Raw genomic sequence first — 17,382 nt, 5'->3', positions numbered from 1 at the left:
TCAAAGGCGTGCACCACCACCACCCGGCTTCTTTGTCATTTTTAATCCTTTAAATACTTACCTCTGTTTAAGTGTTCTGTCCATTATAGCAGCTGAACACATGTGAAGACCCGGGATCCAAGAGAGCAAATATGGGCTGCAAATCTTGGTCCTGGAACTCAGGGAATACCACTCTTGCCACATTCTGTTTACTAAATCTAGGCAGAAGCCAGTTCACTCTCAAAGTGGGGGAATAAAATTAATAGGAAGTGTTTGGTTCAGGGTCCCAGAATAAGGGACTGGGGTGCATATTTTACATATCAAAGGAGACCTGGCCTCCAGATTCTCCCAGCATTCCTCAGTCCTACCTGGCATACCCTGCCCACATGCCCTTCCTGCCCTAGAGGTTTCTCTCTCTCTCTCTCTCTCTCTCTCTCTCTCTCTCTCTCTCTCTCTTCTCTCTTCTCTCTCTTTTTCTCTCTCTCTCCCTCGCCCCTGCTCTCCTCTCCTCTCCCCCTCCCCATCTCTCCTCCTCTTCTCTCTTCTCCCCCTGTTCAAGAATACATTATCTTTTTCTCCTTCCCCCATCCATGGCCACTCCCCTGGCCCCAATCCTTGGGGACAGTGAACTCAGTCAAGAGCAGATTCCCAGTAAACCTGCCTTTAATATGATCTAGTCTGGCTTGAATTGACTCATTTATCAGGAATAACAGAAAGTATATACATCCCACATAAGATCATGAATAATGAGAGACATTGGTCCAACTGTGGACCCAACCCCCACAGCACAGGAGGCAAAGCTGAAGTGAGTGCAATGTCATCTGCTCACAATCAGGTGAACCCTCTGATTTTGCTTTGCTGTCCTGGAGATCTCTGACACTGTGCATACTATGTACATATCCACCACTTAGCTATCTCCCACCACACCCGTTTATTTATTTACTTTATTTATTTGAGTACACACTGTAGCTGTCTTCAGTCACACCAGAAGAGGGCATTGCATCCCATTACAGATGGCTGTGAGCCATCATGTGGTTGCTGGGAATTGAACTCAGGACCTCTGGAAGAGCAAGACAGTGCTCTTAATCACTGAGCCATCTCTCCAGCCCCTTAACTTTTCATTATTTATGGAATATTTTATTAGTTTTTATAATCAAACTACTGTACATAAGATCGATCACTCAATGCAATAATAGAAATATTTTTACTTTAGTTGTTTCTGGATAGGTTTGCTAGCCAGCCCAGGTGATCTCCTGGTCTCTGCCTTTCCAACACTGAGATAACAACTGCCTAGTCATGGGCTGGAGATAAGGCTCAGTGGTAAAGAGCACTATTTATTATTACGGAATTGAACTCAGGTTCAAACCCTAGCACCCCCATTGCACATCACAAATGCCTGTAACTCTAGTTCACGAGGATGACTCCGTCTTCTGGTCTCTAGGGGAACCAGGTGTGTGTGTGTGTGTGTGTGTGTGTGTGTATGTACAAACATTCAAACACAAAAATAAATCTTTTTCTAAATTCGCTAAAACAATGTTTGCCACCACACACAGCTTTGCCTTAAATTTATGTGGGTTCTGGGAATCTCAGAATCTCATGCTTTCACAGCAAATACTTTACTGAGCTACCTCCCCATTTCTTGCACATTTTCTTTTTTTTTTAAAAAAAGAACAAATTTGTTATATGTATATAAGTACACTGTAGCTGTCTTCAGACACACCAGAGAAGGGCATCAGATCCCATTACAGATGGATATGAGTCACCATGTGGTTGCTGCGAATTGAACTCAGGACCTCTGGAAGAGCTGGGATTAAAGGGGTGCACCACCACGTCCAGCTCGTGGTCAGTGCTCTTAACTGCCAAGCCATCTCTCCAGCTCCTGTACATTTTTTAAAGCGTGCTCCCTCACGCTGAATAACATGGTTCTCTAAGATTTTTGTCTTAGAATATGCCTGAATTCCCAGAACTCAGATATTGAGGCAGGATGATTGTGAGTTGCAGAACCACACAGTGAAACTGCACTCTCCTTTTACACACTTTGTATAAAAAGAAAGAAAGAAAAAAGATAATATTTAACTTAGAAAATCTGGGGCCTGAAGGGCAGAAATCTATGATACAGTGCTTGATCGCATGTGCAAGGACCAGAATACAATCAACCAGACTAACAGTCTGTTCACTCCATCCCGTCCATTCATCTCTCCACGCATACACCCACCCGTCAAACACTCACACTTGTTCTAGTCCTGCTATTTTAAACGTGTGGTCACTAACGACTTAAAGAATCAACATGGCCGGTCTGCCAGCTACCAACATGGCAAACACTGCCTCAGCGCTCCCGGAAGCGCGAGAGAGAACTGCCATGAGGATTACGTCCGGCTGGTTCGCCAACCGGAAGTGGCTTTTCATCTTGGCTCTTTATCCGGCTGGCCTTCGGGCGTCCGCGTGAGAATTAGATGTATATTCGTTCTAGCTAGGGAGGTGCTAGTCCGCCGCGCCTGATTCGAGCCGAGTCCGCGCTAGGAACTAGGATGTCGGACACGTGGAGCTCTATCCAGGCCCATAAGAAACAGCTGGACTCGCTTCGCGAGAGACTGCAGCGGCGACGGAAGCAGGACTCTGGGCACTTGGGTGAGGTGCGGGGTGGTCGGGGCGGGCCTGGGCGGGGCGAGCGACTCCAGGAGAGGAAGACAGCCCCGGGCTCTGCGCCCTTTCCGGAGCAACCCTTTATTGGACTCCTCGATTGTTGGTTAGCCCTTCTTTCCCGAGAAGTTGAAACGCATGCCCACCTGCGGGAAAGCTTGCAGTGCCTCCTCCCGGGCGTCGGTTTTTCAAGCGTAACACCACACCAACATGGGGCCCCACTCCTCTCCTCGTGTCCCATTCCAGTCCTGTCTAAGAGATCGTTGCGCCCGTGAGGTCTCTCAGTACCCTATTCCGAGAGCCAGCAAAACCCTTTTTGTTGCTGCTGTGCCTGTTTTACCTTAGTTGTAACGTTTGCTTTGTCACTGTCTTTTCTTTCCCATGTGGGCGGGGAGCAAGGGTTGCTTCTGTATATCCCCAGTGCCCGGTTTAGCAGCCACAACAAGGTCCTCACTGGGACCGTGCTGAATGAGTAGTGCAAGTGTTTACAAACGTAGCAAGAATCTGAAAACACTTGGTTTTGGTCTTTAAACATCCCCCCCCCCCTTGTATGACCAAGTTAGAAAAATTGAAAGCACTTAAGAGAGTACTACCCTAATATCCTTCTCCAGCACAAGCTCAATTATTTAAGGTAAACCAGTGGCAAAGCTCTGCGAGAATACCGAATCCATACTACATGTGTGGCTAACGTGTCAGTGCTTTGCAGTATTCACAACTCCCAACAGCAGACCTCGGTGAAATTCAGTTCATGTGCTCAATTTCTGGATCTGGATGCTCTGGGAAGTTTCTCACCGTAATTTGTAAACATTTATTGCATATCTACACTACTCATGGGTTTCGGCAAAAGGAAGACACTGCTCTTACCTTAAAGGAGCTTAAAAATCTAGGTGAGAATCAAAGAAAATTGGAAGAAAAAGCAGGGAGAAAACCCAGCAGGGTGGCTCGTGCCTTTAATCCCAGCACTTTGGAGGCATAAACAAGAGGGATATCTGTAGGTTTGAGACCAGCCTGGTATACATAGTGAGTTCCAGGACAGCCAGAACTACCTAGAACTGCCTCAAAACAAAACAACAAAGCCAAAAGAAAGAAAGAAAGAAAGAAAAAAGTCACAGCTACAGTATTATATATGTAAGATGCTAAATGAATGGGTCCACAGTCACTACAATGACTAAGAAATGGGGTAAACTCAGTGGGGCCATCCTACTGGGGTTGCCAGTTAAATTTGGCCTTGATTTTTTTTTAACTGCATTAGCAAGATTTATCAGATTACCTAATTTTAAAAAGATAATAGGGCATTATGGAACACAAAGTGCAAAACATAGGAAAAGGGAATAATTAGAAACCAAGACTTGAGAGTTCGAAGCCAGCATGGTGTACATAGTGAGTTCTAAGATAGCCAGAGCTACATAGTTAAGACCCTGTCTCAAACACCCCAGGAATGAAAAGCAGTAACACTTTAATCATAAAAATATAACAGGCACAGCAGTTAGATTCCTTGGTTTGAGTTGATAGATTCTTTGTTTTGTTTGAAATAAACCTAATAGCAAAAAGTTTGTTTAAACATATATGGTATTAGGTATCATTGCATATTTATATAAAATACCAGTTTTAACTGTATTTGTAGCTTGAAAAATAGTATATGTTTCCACACAGAATTCTGGCTAGATTACATTAAAAAGGATGTTTCTGGGGGCTTTAATTAGAAGTTTGAAATGCGTACGCCTTTAATCCCAGCTCATTAAATTGGCCTAGACAAAAAACCCTACAAAATCAATGTATAATAAGAATTGCCATGCCAGATGGTGGTGCACACACACAAATCTTAGTTTGCACTTAGGAGGCAGAGTTCAAGGCTAGCCTGGTCTACAGAAAGAGTTCCAGGATGGCTGGGGCTATACAGAGAAACCCTGTCTTGAAAAACAAAACAACAGCAATAAAGAAGAATTGCCTGGCTGGGTGTGGTGGCACACACCTTTAATACCAGCATTCGGGAGGCAGAGGCAGGAGGATTTCTGAGTTTGAGGCCAGCCTGGTTTACAAAGTAAGTTCCAGGGCTATACAGAGAAACCCTGTCTCGAAAAACCAAAAAAAATAAAATTGCCTGGAGAGGTCTGGAGTCTTGATTAACAAAATAAACAGTTGTAGGAATAGGATTGTATTACACAGTACTTGGCACACATTTTTGTTTGTTTGTTTTTTATATAAGTGTTTTGCCTTCATGTAATTATGTGCCCCACATGTGTGCCCAGGACCCTTCAAAGCCAGAAGAAGTCTTTGGATCCCATGGAACTGGATTTATAAATAGTTGTGAGCCATCATATATGTTCTGGGGATCAAACCCCAGGTCCTCTGTAAGAACAGCAAGCACTTTAACCATTGAGCCATCTTTTTAGCCTTGGGCACATAATTGTGTATAAATGGGGAAATGGTTAATATATATGACTTAAAAATATTTCAAAATCTACCTAAGCCGGGCAGTGGTGGCGCACGCCTTTAATCCCAGGACTTGGAAGGCAGAGGTAGACAGATTTCTGAGTTCGAGGCCAGCCTGGTCTACAGAGTGAGTTCCAGGACTGCCAGGGCTATACAGAGAAACCCTCTCTCAAAAACAAACAAACAAACAAACAAAACAAAAACAAAACCCATCTACCTAATAAGCTAGGCATGGCACTACATGCCTATAACCCCATTAGGAGGTTAGAATCTTTTAGGTTAGTGTGGGCTAAGTAGATCCTATCTCAGACAAACAAGGCCAGGTATGATAATTCATACCTGTAATCTCAGTACTTGGGAGGCTAAGGCAGCAGATGTTGTGGATGTGCTGGGTTACATAGTAGGTTCCATACCAGCCTGGACTAAATAGTAAGACCCTGTGAAAAATCAGGCATCTCCATGACAAAGTAGTGATATAATTTGACTTACAATTTACCAGTATTAGGATAGTTGTGGTGGTGTATGCCTTCAATTCCAGCACTTTTGAGGCAAAGCGAGGCAGATTTCTGGACTACATAGTGAGTTCCAGGACAGCCAGAGCTATGAAAAACAAACAAACAAAACAAAACAAAAACAAAAAAAATTACCTATACTTTATAGTCCCTATCAAAAAAATCCTAATTTTTTTTTTTTTTTTTTTTTTTTTTTAAGGGGAGGGGATTTACTGGTATTGTATCTCGGGCTTTTACATACTGAGCAAGCAGTCTACCATTTAGGTACATGGTAGCCCTTATGATTTTTACTTATTTATATATCTAATTGTTTTTTATAAGGATTTGTTTATTTATTATATGTAAGTACACTGTAGCTGTCTTCAGACACTCCAGAAGAAGGCATCAGATCTCATTACAAATGGTTGTGAGCCACCATGTGATTGCTGGGAATTGAACTCAGGACCTCTGGAAGAGCAGTCAGTGCTCTTAACCGCTGAGCCATCTCTCCAGCCCCTCTAATTGGTTTCTATAAAGCAACCTACTACTGAGCCATATGCTAGCCCTTAATTATTTTTTATTTATTTATATATCTAATTGGTTTTTGCTATTTATTGTTTATAGAAACTGTCTCACCATGTAACTCTGGCTGTCCTGGAACTTACTATATACACCAAGCTGGCCTCAAACTCAGAGCTGCCTGCTTGCCTGGGACTAAAGGCAGTGTGCTTCTATGCCCGGCTGCCTTTTTACATTTATTATTATTTTGAGAAAGATTTGCTAAACTGTCTAGACTTAGGCAAGAATTACTCTATAGCACAAAGCTTCTGTAATCCTTTCTGCCTTAGCCTCCCAAGAAGCTAGGCTTACAGGCCTGGCTTCCACAGCTTATATATTACCCTCCCCCCCCAGCACACTTTCAGTCAAGAAAACGTTTTAACACTTATGTTTGTTGATAGAATCTGAATTCCTATTTGAAAAGAGCTTGTGTTTCCTTGTTTTGTTTTTTTGTTTGTTTGTTTGTTTTTCGAGACAGGGTTTCTCTGTATAGCCCTGGCTGTCCTGGAATTCACTTTGTAGACAAGGCTGGCTTCGAACTCAGAAATCCACCTGCCTCTGCCTCCTGAATGCTGGGATTAAAGGCGTGCACCACACCTGGCTTTTGTGTTTCCTTGTTACAGTGGCTTTTATCATTGTGCATATTTGCTCATCGAAAGTAATTTTTGGTACTTCAAACAAATTTAAACCTTTAATAAGAAAGTTCAGGATTTGCTCCTAGTATATGCCTGTTTTAGTTCACATTTATTAGACTTGTAGGATCTCTGAATTCCAAGGGTCTAATAGTCTAGTATCCACCAGTCCTGCTAAATGCGAGTATTTCTCTTACACTGTTGTAAGTATGCTATGTAGCAATTATTACTTTCAGTTCTTTTTTTTTGTTTTTTTGAGACAGGGTTTCTCTGTGTAGCCCTCGCTGTCCTGGAACTCACTCTGTAGACCAGGCTGGCCTTGAACTCAGAAATCCGCCTGCTTCTGCCTCCCAAGTACTGAGATCCCAGTTTTGATTATTGAAAATACTCATTTTTTTTTTTTTTTTTTTTTTTTTGTAAATTTTAAGTTAAAGTATGGATTTATTGTATCATTTGAGAGGAGGAAAAGGTGGCAGAGACCTACCTATAAATGTACCATGCTATGTTACTTCCTTTGAAGCAGTGAGGGCAGGGAATCAGGAAAAGCTTGCTACCCCAACACTGAAACGGTGAGTAGTTCTCTGTAAAATCCAGGATTATTTTGGCAAAACAGCAAATGCTGCTGTGTGAATGAAAGGTGAGGTGATCTAGTGCTAATGCTGGTCAGGGCACCTGCTTGAAGTGAAAGGTTTGTGCGCTAGGAATGCTGGACAGTTGAACCCCGAGGAACGTGAACACTCACCGTACTGACCCTTTCCACTTTATTTTCTTACTTGTAGATTTAAGGAACCCAGAAGCAGCACTGTCCCCAACCTTCCGTAGTGATAGCCCCGTGCCTACTCTCCCTACCTCTAGCGGCCCTAAGCCCAGCACGACGTCTGTGGTCCCTGAACTAGCTACAGACCCTGAGTTAGAGAAGAAGTTGCTACACCACCTCTCAGATCTGGCCTTAACCTTGCCCACCGATGCTGTTTCCATCCGTCTTGCCATCTCTACGGTAATCACCTGATGAAACTGGAATTTATCACGCATTTGCTTTTGTTCATGGTGTCTTAGGATCTTCTCCTTTCTTTAGCCAGATGCACCTGCCACTCAAGATGGGGTAGAAAGCCTTCTCCAGAAATTTGCTGCCCAGGAGTTGATTGAGGTAAAGCGAGGTCTCCTCCAAGATGATGCACATCCTACTCTTGTGACTTATGCTGACCACTCCAAGCTGTCTGCCATGATGGGGGCTGTGGCAGAAAAGAAAGGTCTTGGAGAGGTAGCAGGGACCATCGCAGGGCAGAAACGGCGTGCAGAACAGGATTTGACTACAGTGACTGCCTTTGCCAGCTCTTTAGCATCTGGCCTGGCCTCTTCAGCATCAGAACCAGCTAAGGAGCCAGCTAAGAAGTCAAGGAAGCACGCTGCCTCCGATGTTGATCTGGAGATAGAAAGTCTTCTGAACCAACAGTCGACGAAAGAACAGCAGAGCAAGAAGGTAGGGGTCATACGGACATGCTCACATTCCTCAGTTATGGTCTGACTTGTTACTGTTTGCACAGGGGTATTTCTTAGAATTGAGACGTAGAGCAGTGTTTCTCAGTGGGGATGATTTCCTTCTACCATTACCTCTACCCCACGTTTGGTGGTTTCTGTGTCCAGTGTTATCACAGTATAGTAGAGTGCTGTTGGTACACAGTAGAGAGAGGATCTAGAAGGTAGGGGCTGAAACTTTTGCTAAACACGCTACAATGTATAGTAGGACCCCTCCCCACTCCTCCTTCCCCAAATGAAACTGTCTAGTCTTAAAATATCAATAATGCCATTTTGAGGAAGTCCTCATTTACAGAATCTGGAAGAATTCTCAAAAGAGGATTCAGAGAAAACAGAAATTCAGATAAATACTCATTTGGACCAAGTTATATAAGTTGATGAAATTATCAGTACAGTGGTTCTGATTTGAACCATATTGAATTCTTACTTGTTCCCAATTTCTAGTTTAGTTTTAAAAAGTTAGTTTGGTCTTTGATGATGATAACCAGAGTTGTTCTTTACAGAATTATTGAATAGAGTGAGCTAACCTAGTACTAGTACTAGTACTGTGCCTTTCTTAGTTATCCAATCAATATAAATTAACTTTTTTGAGGGGAAGTTACACTCTTTTAGGGAGGTAAGATCAGCTTACTGCTTAGTTGTAGAAACCAAGCTCTTTGCATTTGAATTACATTCTAAATGCTTGTGAGGAGGACTGAGCCCATTACAACTCTGCTACATTGTTCATTCATATATTCCTCATCAGACATTAATGTGATTAGACTTATGGAGGCAGTTTAAGGGCTAATTTATCTACAAACCCTTAAGACCAAGGCTACTTCTGTCACAGGTCAGTCAGGAGATCCTAGAGCTATTAAATACCACAACAGCCAAGGAACAGTCCATTGTTGAAAAGTTTCGCTCTCGAGGTCGGGCCCAGGTGCAAGAATTTTGTGACTATGGGACCAAGGAAGAGTGCATGAAAGCCAGTGACGCTGACCGGCCTTGTCGCAAGCTGCACTTCAGGTCTCTTGGGAGGGAATGAGGTGGGGAGGGTTCTGCAGGAGCAGCAGTTCCTTTGCAGCATATTCTTCCTGCCTTTGGAATGGCTACTGCATGAGAAGGAATACAGGCTCACGTGCAAGTAAAAGGAAGACTTTCTAGCCAAGCATTTGGGACTCTGAGTAACAATGAACGTTAAAGTCTGGAGGGAAGGTAGTCCTAGGAGAAGTCAGGAAGGAGCCTGGGCTTAGGGCCAGTGTTTACTCTGGAATAACGAGCCCAGGTCCTTCCTGGACTATATCTGTCCCTTCAGTAAGAGAAGAAAAGTCTTTGAGACAAGGTTTCCGAGCTCCGGCTGGCATGCTGAGGATGGGCTTTCTGATGTTCAGGCTCTAGTTATCAGTGCTGGGATTATAGGCCTAAGCCACTGCCCCCAGATCAAGTCTTTAGTCAGGAGAAGAACTCAAGTTAAGTTTAACAATACAGAAAATTGGGGGAGAACAAGAAATTTTGAATTGTACGATCTGCTTCTGAAGTACCATCTTGATTCTGATTCCCTTTTCTTATTTTCCCAGACGAATTATCAATAAGCACACTGATGAGTCTTTAGGTGACTGTTCTTTCCTTAACACATGTTTCCACATGGATACCTGCAAATATGTTCACTATGAGATTGATGCTTGTGTTGATTCTGAGAGTCCTGGCAGCAAGGAGCGTATGCCAAGCCAGGAGCTTGCTCTTACCCAGAGTGTTGGGGGTGACTCCAGTGCAGACCGACTCTTCCCGCCTCAGGTATCTGCCTGTCCACACAGCCTGGGAAAGCCTAGTCTAAGCCACATACTTAAACTAAGTGGGGATCCATAGATGTAGAAAAATAGGGAATAATTTAGCAATCTGGCTTACTGCGGGGAGCACAATGGGATAGAAATGCTTGAGTTAGAGGGTTTGGGACTGTGAAATCTGTGAAAGAAGGGAAGATGACCAAATACTACCTCATGCAGTGGATCTGTTGTGATATCCGCTACCTGGACGTCAGTATCTTGGGCAAATTTGCAGTTGTGATGGCTGACCCACCTTGGGATATTCACATGGAGCTACCGTATGGGACGTTAACAGATGATGAGATGCGCAGGCTCAATATACCAGTACTACAGGATGATGGCTTTCTTTTCCTCTGGGTCACAGGCAGGTAATATAATCCAGATATGTAGGTATGGGAAATACAGCATAGAGTGAAAACTGGGTAAAATCCTGGGTTTCTCAGGCATTCGATTAAATTTGTCACTTAGGATGCCTGCCCCTTCTGTGGGGTTTGATGTTTATAGCACGAGTACTTGGGATTCTTGATTTTAGAAACATGAGGTCTTTCAGATGAGATGCTGCTGCATCTTTTCATTTTACTCAGTTGCCCCAATGGCAATGAATGCTTCTGATATTTATAATACATGTGATATTTTGAGGGAAAAAATATGAAAACATGAGCAGATAAATTGTTTAACCCTTCCATCTTTTTAGGGCCATGGAATTGGGCAGAGAATGTCTGAACCTCTGGGGGTAAGTAGAAATTATGTTGCCTTTTTTGAGAGAAATATAACTTGAACTGTAAGAGATGCATGGTCCCTTCTCTCCATGTTCCTGCCAATCTTTGCCTTTGTGTCTGGTACTGTGCCTCAGCTGTGAAGCTGGTTAAAGCTCAAGTTCTCTCCTATGCTCCACAGTTACGAACGGGTGGATGAAATCATCTGGGTGAAGACTAATCAGCTGCAGCGCATCATTAGGACAGGCCGGACGGGTCACTGGTTAAACCACGGGAAGGAACACTGCTTGGTGAGTAACAGGAGGAGGAGGAGCTGCTCAAAAGACCGAAAGCTGTGGTTTCCTAAAGTAACAGTGTTCTCTATGATGAGCAGGTTGGTGTCAAAGGAAATCCCCAAGGCTTCAACCAGGGTCTGGATTGTGATGTGATTGTAGCTGAGGTATGTGTCTCCCGTGCATCTAAAGCTTTCAAATTTTCAATACAATATTCCTGTCAGTCTCCATTTTTTTTTTTTTTTTTTTTTCTCATTTGGATAACACAGACCAGGCTAGAATTGCAGTCTTGAGTAACTTTTTAAAAATTTATTTTTATTTCATGTGTATCAGTATTTTGCCTGCATGTATGTCTTTTTGGGGGTGTCATGAGCTGTAGGTCTTGGGAATTGCACCCAGGTCCTCTGGAAGAGCAACCAGTGCTCATAACTGTGAGCCATGTCTCTATTAAGCAATCTTGAATAACTTAAAGTAGCTTGAGGTTTTATTTCCTAGGTTCGTTCCACCAGTCATAAACCAGATGAAATATATGGCATGATTGAGAGACTGTCCCCTGGCACTCGCAAGATTGAGTTATTTGGACGACCACACAACGTGCAGCCCAACTGGTAACATTACTAGAGAACAGGCTCTTGCCTCCCTACCTCCTGCCCGTCCCCCCCGACCCCCCCCCCCCAAAAAAAAAACCCTTTATGGCCAAAGACAGAAGTCACTGAGTTGTATAATTTCTGGTAGTCTACAAATGGCTTAAGCTTTACCAGAATCTACAAATTCATTAGAATCCAAAGGGCTGTTCTTAAAGCCAGAATTGCCCAAGGATCTTCAGCTATTCTGTGGGATATATTAAATCTGCCCCCTAGTGGCTACTAAGTATTTATTTAATCTGTCAGCTTTAATGTTTGACTCCAATGGCTAGCATTTTAATTATCCAAGGATTATTCACTAGCAGTGACTGAATGAAATAGGCCTGACTACCATCAATTACTAATCCTTAGATAGATCCAGCTGGATCTTGGGGCATGAGACTGAAGCAGGAGGACTGCAAGCTTAAGGTCTGCCATGCTACATAATGAATCTAATTTATTTAGATGTCTCAAAAGAGGAGGGGAAGCCGGGCAAGGTGGCGCACGCCTTTAATCCCAGCACTCGGGGGGCAGAGGCAGGCGGATTTCTGAGTTCAAGGCCAGCCTGGTCTACAAAGTGAGTTCCAGGATAGCCAGTACTATACAGAGAGACCCTGTCTCAAAAAACCAAAGAAAAACAAACAAAAAAAAAAAAGAGGAGGGGGGCTGGTAGTGTTAAGAGTATATATGTAAGGTGCCTAGGTTCAACTCTTAGGACCACCAAAGAAATTAAAATCCAGTCAGTTTTTGTATTGACACTGCCATATTATTTGCTATGATCTGTTTAAAAATTGACATGGATTGGGCATAGTGGAGCACACCTTTAGCCCCAGCACTTGGGAGGTATAGGCAAGTAGATCTCTGAGTTCAAGATTAGCCTGGTCTACACGGAGAGTTCCAGGACAGCCTGAAATACATAGTCAGACTCTGAGACTGAGACTTAAAGGAACAAAACCTGGCATGGCCATTTGGTGATAGGAGGCATCACCAGAAAGTAGAATATTTTAACAGTATTAAGCCCTTGCAGGATTTTTGGTTTGTCTCTTCTTTCCCCCTTGTTTTAGGATTACTCTTGGAAACCAACTGGATGGGATACACCTACTAGACCCAGATGTGGTTGCCCGGTTTAAGCAAAGGTATCCGGACGGCATCATCTCTAAACCTAAGAATTTATAGAAGCACTTCCTTACAACGCTGAGCATCCAGAGCCATGGGCTACAAGCCACACCTGAAGAGGACTGTTTATGCAACAGTGTCCCCTACCCTGTATATAAATAAATAAAAGTTTGTTTTATAATTGGAATTTCTGAAGTGTGTCCTTGTGCTACTCTTTAATTAGTGTGATTCATTATAAGAAGAATGTTAGCTACCTAGCGTGTTGTTATAAAAGACTACACAGGTTCACAGCGCTTAGCAATTAGTATGCTATAAACAGGGTTAATTTGAATTTTACCATGCATATGGTACTCTAAACTTTTGCGCATTCTATGTACGTTTGCTGGTTTATTAGTCTGTAGCTAATTTCTAAGAAAAACAAGGTACCTTCAATTAAAATTAGAGCTTAGAATATAAAAAAATTGGCCTATGCATTATGTAAATGAATGCACATTTAAAAGATGTTTCATCAAACACAGATTCTTTACTTTGTAAAACCTCTTATTAGGGGTATAGAGTTCTGCTTCTTACATGCAAAACTGGTAACCTACAAGTCAGGTAAAGAAACACTTGTAGAGAAAGATAGTTCTGGATGATGTCGTTTTCCCTCTAGCCCAATGTGCTAAGACTGAGACAAATAGAATTTGTGTGTTCTTGTTAGGGGCAAGGAGGGGAACCTTAAGATCGGATCTCACTAGGTAACCCTAGCTAATTTCAAACTCAGAGATCCAACCTGCCTCTTGCCTCCACACCCAGTCTGTTTTTTGAGACAAAGTCTGATGTAAGTTCAGATTGGCCTTACTCAAAAATCTTCCTATGTCTACTTCCAAAGTATTAGGATTAAAGGCACGGGCCACCATGTTCTGTAAAACCTTTGCCTCATGCATCTTACTGTTCTCAAACTCACTAGTGGGCCAAGGATCTTGAACTCCCAATTTTGCAGCCTGGGGTCTGAACTCAGAGCTTTATAGTACTAAGCCATAACCCCAGGCCTTCAAACCTTCATCCTAATAGCACTGTGTATATTAATAATAATTCCCTTTTAAAGGGTTATCACACATTTTATTTTAAATTGGTATTTTCATTCCTCTTTCATTTGGGATTTAAACCCAGTGCACTTTACCACTGAGCTGTAACCCTAAGCCTCTCTTATCCCAGAGCTGTTTCTGCCTAGAACAAAGCTAAGCACTCTCCCAGTAACATTTTAGGCAAGTTGTCTGACAATTTTACTGGTATGTTTCTTCTAATAACCCCTGTGATTTGCTCCCATCACCCTTCCCTGTGCTTGCTATTAAGCTGGTAATTTTGCTTACAGTTGAGAGTAAAAAGCACTTCTAAATTACAGTGAATTTGCTGGCTCTGCTACATAGTCTGGCCTCTGCTGAAGAAAGAAAAGGGAGATGGAGGCATGAAGGACTATGGGTAAAGGTCAGGCACTACCAGAAACCCAGCTTGTGTTCAAAAAACAGGCTTCTGGACTCATGTCCAGCAGATGAATCTTCAAGGCTTGGAGAAGAGGAAGGCTACTTCACAAACACCACAGAGTTTGGATTTCTAGAGGCCACCCAGGCCAAGAATACATCCCTAAAAGAGAAAGATACATACAACCTTATTATAGCAAAACCATACCCAAATATTTCCCTACATCTCCAAGGTATAACATCAAGTAGCCTAAAAGTCAGATGTGGTAGACTGTGCCAACCCACCTCGTAGAGGACACATATGCCCTTTCACCGATACAGATAATTCCCTTGGATATTTTGGTAGAAGGGCAAAGTTTTCACTTACTACTCTCTCTACACTTAGCATTTACTCTGCTACTTTCCCCTTACCTATCCGAAATCAGGACCTTATCCATACTAGGCAAGCAGTTGTCAGTTGAGCTACATCCTCATCTCTAAGCAACTGAACATCTTCTAGGAGCATCTCTAATCAGATATCTACCTACCCACCCACCCATCCACCCACCCACATATGTCAAGTGGCTCTTCCTAATAAGGCCATGCTCAGTACATACTCAAGGGTACCATGTTCCTGACAGTTTAGTTCACTAACTCTTGAGCTACAAGGACTGTTAAACTCACCTGCAGTGCTTCACCACACACTCGTTGCTGCAGTATTCGTTGTCCCAGTCCTTACTGATAACAGGAGGGTTCTCACAACCAGACCTCACACATCGAGGCTGAGGTGACAGTGTCACAGGGGATCCACTCACCAATTCAACATCCATCTGAGAAGGAGACTCCACCTTAGAACAGGGAGCAATGCAAGGATGGATTAGAGTGACACTACTACCTAGTCAAAACGCCCGCCACACCCTTATATAAGGAGTTTCAGAAAAAGGTGAGTTCTTGTAATCATTTATAATCAAGCTTACAGCTCTAGGAAGCAGAATGAATTCTTAAGAATTTCATTTTAAAGTAACTTTATAAAGTGAAGCTGACATGCAGAGGCAGGAGAATCAGGTTCAAGGATATCTTTGGCTACATAGTGAGACCATATGTCTTGGCCAACATAAGACCCTATCTCAAAAAACAAAGAACAAAAAAAGGCTTACCTCAGGAACTACATCTGCGATCATTTCACAGATTGCCTCAGGAGAGGTTGCCTCCACTGTGTGGGCCTCGGGGCTGCTGTTCACTGGCTGCTCAGGACTGCTTTCTACAGTTGGAGGGACCACAGTAGTCTGTATTTTCAGAGTGGGTGGAGGCACAATCTTGCTCTGCAGAGGAGGTGGCTGCTGCTGTAAGTTGATTCTAACTTTCTGAGGTGGAGGTTGCTGCATGGCCTGAAGTGGAGGGGGTTGCTGTAGAATGGTGACTTGCTGTTGAGTAGGGGGCTGAGGCATCTGTTGCAACGGAGGAGGCTGTAGTCGGGGTGGAGGCAGTTGCATGGAAGCAGCAGCTGTTGCTGCTGCTTGCAACACTGACCGGGTGACAATCTGGGCCTGCTGGCTTGGCTGAATAGTAGCTGTACTTGTTTGGCCTAGCTGGAGCCCACGGGAGGTAACCACTGTGGCTGGGATAACAGTAACCATTCCTCCTTGGGACATGGTGATAGAAGAAGGCAACATCTGTTTGGTAATAATCAATTTGGTAATATTGGGCTGACCTCCAGGCCCAGAAGACGCCTGGTTTGCCACGTAAGATGAAAGTGTGGAATTAACTATGATGCAAGAGGGCAAAGCAGGAGACTCCGTTGAGGCTGGTGCTGGAGATGCTGGGTCAGCAGTAGTCACAGGAGGTGGGGAAGGAGTCTGTGACTGTGGTACAGGATCTAATTCCACTGTTTCCACAGTAGCCTAAAAACAAAGACCAAGACAAAAATAGGCATCAAGTAATTTACTCTCCACTGTAGCACACATTCATACTCATTACAGCAAAAAAAAAAAAAAAAAGATGTCATAGAAAAATAAGGACTTTCTTAAGTAAACACTGGAAGTAGTGGATAAACTAAAAGACTTATTTACAGAGCTTATGATTGAAATACTGGGTGGGGAAGCTCTAAAACTTAACACTATACAGTAATAGGTTATACAGATTTATTATGTGTATGTGTAGTACTTACCTGCACATATGTGCACCATATGTATACTTCAGGAGGTCATAAGAGGTCACTGGATCTTAAGGAACTAAGAGTTACAGATAGTCCTAAGTCAACATGTGAGTATTGGGTACAGAATTAATATCCTTCCCAAGTCAGTGCTTTTAACTGCTGAACCAACTCTCACAGCCTTTACACGATTTTGGTTTCCTGGCTCAGTGTGTGTTTGTGTGTGTGTGTGTGTGTGTGTGTGTGTGTGTGTGATGTGTGTGTGTGTTTGTGTACTATTTACCTATAACAATTGGGAAAAAATTGATTTAAGGCATCTATTTATTGTAACCTTACCTGGCATTCCTGGTTGTCTTTATAAGCAGCTAGTGCCTTGAGATACTCTTTCTTGGCAGCCTCAGTCTTCCGCTTGTACACCTACAGGAAAGACAGTGTTTCCAATGAACCACTGGTAAGTCTGGTAAGTACTGTCCATCAGAACTCAGTTCAACTACTCACAGAGGCGAACAGTTCCATGTCTACTGCCATATAAAGCATAAAACCATTTGTAAATCTACTTAGCTCAAACCATTTGCAAAGTAATCTACTTAGCTCAATACTGTCCAACTCAGAAACGTTTCCCTTAGGAAAGTGTAAGTTGTCAAAGATGACCCCAAGAGTTCTTTTCTCTTGCATGTCCCTTCTGACACCAAAAGCTGAAGCCTATTTTTTCTTTTACTGAATCTGGGCTATCTCTGTGACTTGTTTGATCATTAGAATATAACACATTATTTAAAACACAAGAGGCAATAGATCTTTATGAATTTGAGTCCAGATGGTCTACAAAGTCAGTTCCAGGACAGCCAGGACTACACAAGAAACCTTGTCTTTGGGGCTGGAGAGATGGCTCAGCGGGTTAGAGCACCGACTGCTCTTCCAGAGGTCCTGAGTTCAAATCCCAGCAACCACACGGTGGCTCACAACCACCCGTAATGAGATCTGACGCCCTCTTCT

The 17,382-nt window shown here is 43.0% G+C and overlaps 2 protein-coding genes across 2 annotated transcripts in view; one reads left to right on the top strand and one right to left on the bottom strand.

Moving 5' to 3' along the window:
* The first annotated feature begins 2,369 nt into the window (after window positions 1–2,369).
* Window positions 2,370–12,996, top strand: Mettl3 (methyltransferase like 3). Its single transcript, XM_021203191.1, has 11 exons — window positions 2,370–2,607; window positions 7,513–7,730; window positions 7,809–8,213; window positions 9,099–9,274; window positions 9,826–10,042; window positions 10,252–10,439; window positions 10,766–10,804; window positions 10,969–11,077; window positions 11,161–11,226; window positions 11,555–11,667; window positions 12,747–12,996. Exons 1-11 carry the CDS (start codon window positions 2,508–2,510, stop codon window positions 12,856–12,858), a joined length of 1,743 nt encoding a protein of 580 aa, XP_021058850.1. The 5' UTR covers window positions 2,370–2,507; the 3' UTR covers window positions 12,859–12,996.
* Tox4 (TOX high mobility group box family member 4) overlaps window positions 12,304–17,382 on the bottom strand; it is a 16,774-nt gene continuing 11,695 nt past the window's right edge. The window contains exons 6-9 of the mRNA XM_021202937.2: window positions 16,726–16,806; window positions 15,395–16,138; window positions 14,922–15,085; window positions 12,304–14,421 (exon numbers count right to left, since the gene is read on the bottom strand). Of these exons, the coding sequence (XP_021058596.1) occupies window positions 14,361–14,421; window positions 14,922–15,085; window positions 15,395–16,138; window positions 16,726–16,806 (1,050 nt within the window). The 3' untranslated portion in view covers window positions 12,304–14,360. The remainder of the gene's footprint in view (window positions 14,422–14,921; window positions 15,086–15,394; window positions 16,139–16,725; window positions 16,807–17,382) is intronic.

This window comes from Mus pahari, chromosome 8, assembly GCF_900095145.1.
Source record: "Mus pahari chromosome 8, PAHARI_EIJ_v1.1, whole genome shotgun sequence".
NCBI lineage: Eukaryota > Metazoa > Chordata > Mammalia > Rodentia > Muridae > Mus > Mus pahari.
This window is presented reverse-complemented; position numbering and strand designations above follow the sequence as displayed.

Excerpts from the sequence above, each read along its gene's own strand:
- Mettl3 (XM_021203191.1), top strand. The coding sequence starts at position 2,508 with ATGTCGGACACGTGGAGCTCTATCCAGGCCCATAAGAAACAGCTGGAC. Across the intron at positions 9,275-9,825 it reads TGTCGCAAGCTGCACTTCAG|ACGAATTATCAATAAGCACA; the intron begins GTCTCTTGGGAG and ends TTATTTTCCCAG. Across the intron at positions 11,227-11,554 it reads GTGATGTGATTGTAGCTGAG|GTTCGTTCCACCAGTCATAA; the intron begins GTATGTGTCTCC and ends TTTATTTCCTAG.